The 5,000-nt window shown below is 39.4% G+C and overlaps 1 protein-coding gene across 4 annotated transcripts in view; it reads left to right on the top strand.

Moving 5' to 3' along the window:
- Positions 1-5,000, top strand: part of LOC138011805 (uncharacterized) — a 14,104-nt gene that overhangs the window by 7,518 nt on the left and 1,586 nt on the right. For 2 of the 4 annotated variants that reach the window (XM_068859010.1, XM_068859011.1), the window contains 3 exons: positions 474-658; positions 1,940-2,003; positions 3,774-5,000. The exon at positions 3,774-5,000 is cut by the window's right edge and continues 1,586 nt beyond it. In XM_068859010.1, the coding sequence (XP_068715111.1) occupies positions 488-658; positions 1,940-2,003; positions 3,774-4,552 (1,014 nt within the window). In that variant the 5' untranslated portion in view covers positions 474-487 and the 3' untranslated portion in view covers positions 4,553-5,000. The remainder of the gene's footprint in view (positions 1-473; positions 659-1,939; positions 2,004-3,773) is intronic. The other 2 variants (XM_068859012.1, XM_068859013.1) reach the window with 1 other exon arrangement.

Genomic DNA, 5,000 nt, shown 5'->3' with positions numbered 1-5,000 from the left:
TCGTGTAATTTGCTTGGCAGCTTTCATTGTGAGCGGTGGACAAAGTAGAAGCTTTCTAGTTGGTCAACTCCGTAGTGAAATAAATAGGGAGTTTAAGAAGCGACGACGGCTACGGCAACGACAACGCCAAAAAGCAGTAATATTATTGGTTAAAAGAACCAAAATGATCGTGCTGCACGTGCGGCACGTATTTTTGAATATTTCTCTCCCGTACTCGTCAAAACTCCCTCGTGAAATGACCAAATTTAAGGTTTTGACGACAACGTGGACAAACTACCGTGAATCTTTCAGTCTCACTCTTTCTGGTTTTGCATTGCGCAACCCTACTGCTCATGATCTCTTGCGGCGTTGGCGCGCGCAGTAGCGCGAGCACATTGATAAAATGGTGGGTTTTTATTGACGCCAAGCTTAATCCGTCAATGAATGGCTATTTTCTCCTGAGCGAGTTCGGTGACCCCCATTTTTTATTTCAGATTTTTTGTTGAAAATGGTGTCTTCGTGGATTAGTAAGAAAATCAGCCAAAATCTATGGCCAGTTTTTTGGCAATTTTATAAAATTGTACGGAAGGAGCCATTACGAGTTGAACAGCCCACACTCAAGTTAAATCAATTTTGGAGTGATAAGTATTCTCAAAGCTATTCAAATAAAAAATTTCAGGTACGTAAGTGAACTAACCATAGAATGACACCAGGCATCCCGTGATCTCATGGATTGCATTAATAAGATCGAACTAAATTTGTCAAACATCGGGGATGCGCTGTAATTATCAAAGTGGCTTAAATAGCCGTATTTATCAGCCTCGTACCATGGCAACGAGCAAAGTGATCCCCGTTTTTTATTACATTTAAATCATCTCCTTGACATGATACAACAGTGAGGAAGTTTCACTAGAAATCTATGACAAGTTATATTTCTAGGGAATCACCTTAAATAAGAATTGGCTTGCACGAATGACTCAATCCCCCGAGTAGTGAATTCTCGTGCAAGACTGTGATGAGATGGAAAGTTACGGTTTCGCGGGAAAATCAGTCTAAAAGTAACTCCCTGTCTGTAAAAACACCGTTCCACGAGTACAATGAAGTTGTAGGCTACTACCCATGGGCTTCTGCAGTCATCAAGTTTGACTTTTCTGGAGAAGGCGTTTGAACAGTCTTTCCCAAAAGTAATGTAAGACACTGATTTGAATTTTAAGGGAACAGATCCCCAAATCTTTAATGCAAACAATTGAAAGGAAGACTTGCCAAAACTATTGGATATTTGTTGTCTATATAGAAATCCGTTGTCCACTGCCTGATTTCAAGCCGATGGGACAAAAGAAAAGAGATAATAGGGGCAGAAAGTTGAAATTAGCGCAATAACGGTGAATTTTGTGCATTAATAGCCAATCAAATACGAACCCTGCAGCTGGTGGCGCAATTTTTTTCCGTGATTGCGTGATACGCGTGTGTTGCTTTTGTTAAGTTAACCATCTCGAACTATTTTCATGTATATTACTAATAAGTAATAACATGATTGTTCTGGTGCACTCTGGAGTAAATAAGTACTTGCAAATTTCTTGAACGACTACAAATTGCACGAGCCCTACTCGAACCTATTTATTCCAAATTGCACTCGGAATCATGCGATTCCGATAACTATACTATTAGTGTCATTATATCTAGGCTTGTAAGTATTTCTAGTTATACGTATTACATCCATTGGGTGCAATGTATAATAGTGAATAAAGTCTCTATCTTCCTATTTATCAATAAGTTGAGACTGCATGCTTAAAAAACCGCTTGTATGACTTTATTCCAAGGGTGCCCCCAAGGCTGCTTTCTTGCCTCGCAGCTTCATTTTGTGTGACACGTGCGCACTTGGCTGTCAGCACTTGAAGATCAACAAGAATTAATGAAAAGTCATCTAATATTACGATATTTTGTTTTTTTTTTCCCTCAGGTCCCTTATAACGTTTGGAAAGCCATGACTGATCCTTTAGTCTTAAGACAGCACGACGTAAAAGGTAGGCAGGGATGCGATTTTGTGTAACTGAATAAAATATTTCTCATTGTCCTTATTCTGCTCGTTGACTGGGCTTTGTGATTCTCCTTGCACGAAATTAGCCCCCTAAATTCCGATTGCTCTGGTAGACTAAGTTAGGGGAGATTTATGCCTAGTACTAATTTTTAAAACCTTACCAAACGCGAACAAACTGCAAATTAAAATTGACTGGATTTGGACATAAAACCCTCCCTGGAATAGTTCAGCAAATGTGACCAAATTTACGCGCGCACTCAACCTTCCGTGTTTTAATGTTTTCGGGTCCAAATAATTACTGGCTACGACTCGAAGATGACTCGAGAATACTCGGAAAAATTACGAAGATGTCTCGGGAATACTCGGAAAAATTTCGCGCCCTTGAAAAAGGTTTCGAACCTGTTTTGATGCTCAACCACTGATTTATGGGAGACTAGTTGGAGTCTACATACAACCCGGGTGAACAAACCAAATTAGTCTGCTAACACTGAAGTTCACACTGCCTCCCTTCCCCCACCCCCCTCAAACCCTCAAAGATGCTTTAGGTGACGTCCCGCTTATTTGAAAAAAGCTTGTGTTAAAGTGCTACTGTGATTTAAAAGAATCACTTTTTTTTCCTTCGGATTTTGAAAGCGTGTTTGCTTAATTTTGAGCTTTGATTTTTATTCAAAGGCTGTTTTCTTTGAGTGTAAGTTTTCGATTCCACGGTCCGCCATTATTCATGTTCACAACTGACCGATTGGACCTCAGAGGGTTGGATCTAGGGAAAAGTGACGTCATTTGCTCACCACCTTTGAGTTTCAGCGTGGAAATGCAGCTTATTATATATGCAAAACACGAGTTTAAAAGCCTGAAATTCCCGTACTGCATACTACTAATTCAGCCGCGTACACACGCATTGCATTCTTAAACTATTGAGTCTTTTACTCCTGGATCCAGCTCTCTCAAGATTTTAAAATTAGGAATGGCGGATCATTAAATATTAAAATTCCATTTAAAATAAACAGGTGTCCTTTTTAAACCAAGTCTTAAAACTCCTGGTGTTTAGTTATCCTAGTTTTGAAATTCAAAGCAAAGTAAGAGTTTATTTTTTGGTCGTAGTGGCACTTTAAGAGAAGACGTGCTTTCAGGAAACGAATGCAGTGTTATGCCTTTAAAGAGGTTTCGAATACTTTACTATATCCTTAAGATAGTACGCTCGCTATGATAGGCCAATTTAGTGGGCAGCATTCTATAGTAGCTATCAATAATTATTATTATTATTATTATTATTATTATTATTATTATTTTTATTTTATTTTTTTATTGTTGTTTTTTTTTTGTCGCTTGTTAAATCAACATGTAAAACTGTTTGAATTTTGGAGGCAACGGTTTCAAAAAGCGAAAAGAATTTATTCGTTTTTCGGATTTTGACGCCTGCCAATCATTTGTGGCAATTGAATCTCCCGCTTGCCTTCAACAAATTTACTTTCCTGCGCTTCTGATTACCACAGATATATATTTAATATGTTACTAACCTCGTTTTCTCGGTCCGTACTGGAAGTTACGGATCCTTGTTTTTTCCCGATGTTGTTTCGCTCTTAGACCATCAATCCACGAAAAAAAAAAAAAAAAATCGGTCAGTAACTTGCAGTATGGACCTCGAACTCGGTTAATAAGAGGTATGTATGGTCGGCTCTTGGAACGCTGTAGAGATTTCAGATATGGAACAGCTAAGGGCTGAAATATGCGTTGCCATTTTCTTACTTGTTTCTAGGTCACTATAATAACGTTGCTGACAATTACGATGACTACTTCATGGAAATTCATGACGCTCAGCTTCAAAGTGTGGTAGAGAAGTTAGACCTCCAGCCACATCACGTGATGGTCGATGTTGGAAGCGGGACATGTCGTTTCGCAGAGGAGGTGTTCAAATTCGCGCAGTTACAGAATCCGATATTGTGTGTGGAGCCATTCGCAGAAATGCTGGCGAAAGCGAAGGGGAGAAAAGGTGTCCTACCTGTGTTAAGAGACGGGGAAGAGTTTTTCAACGACGCCTCACTTTGTGGCTGGTTTGACCGCGTTTTGTTTATTCAATCCTACCACCATCTTCAAGAGCCACTGTCTGTTTTAAAGAACATTGAGCGATCTCTCCGCTCAGGTGGCATCTGTTCAATTTGGAACCTTACAAGTCATTCGGGTTTCGAGATGTTCTCTCGTGTAACGCAAGCAAAACGCTACTCGTCCTCTAGACACGACGAAACTTACAGGCTTTTGGAAAAGGCTAACTTCGAGGTGGAGAAGTTAGAGGTGCATTTGACATACGCCTTGACCAAATCCAAGCTGTACAGCATGCTGCGAGGCCGTTTTATATCCAACCTCTACGAACTAACAGACCAGGAGATCGAAGATGGTATTGAGATACTTGAGCAGAATGGCTTAAAGTCCCTTCAACAAGATGATATATACGAAAATAAAGCGACTTACCTTGTCATCCAGGGTAAAAAAGTGAACAATGCCAATAATAACACTCCTACTCAAAATGGGTCTCTGTAGCTGCACTCTGCTGTAGAGTTTGTGAACGCAACTTTATTTTGTAAGTACACTAGGTTTACAATTGTGGCAAATTATATCTTTGACAAATTTAGGCAAATCTCATTAATTATTTCATTAATTATTTAAAAGCTGTCTCATTAATTACTCACAAGCTGTCCTGCAAGTTAAGTGCACTTGAGCTGTACACCGACATTGCTTCACAAATTCTGCCCGGAAACAATCGTATCGTCTTAGGACTTTAGTTCAGCCATATTTTCTATTTAGTCATACCTATTTGTCATTATTCAAATCACTGATTAGGAAATTATCCACGTTATCATCACATAATTCGGCAAAGAGTAGAAAACATGTCATTTCTCGAGAGGCCGCCATATTGAACACATTCACGCGTGGTTACCACGGTTACAGATCCAATTTAGGATTTCGCGCTTGTTTCGACCTCGAAATC

Source organism: Montipora foliosa, chromosome 7 (genome assembly GCF_036669935.1).
Source record: "Montipora foliosa isolate CH-2021 chromosome 7, ASM3666993v2, whole genome shotgun sequence".
NCBI lineage: Eukaryota > Metazoa > Cnidaria > Anthozoa > Scleractinia > Acroporidae > Montipora > Montipora foliosa.
The sequence above is the reverse complement of the archived record's forward strand: the minus strand, read 5'-3'. Positions and strand labels throughout refer to the sequence as shown.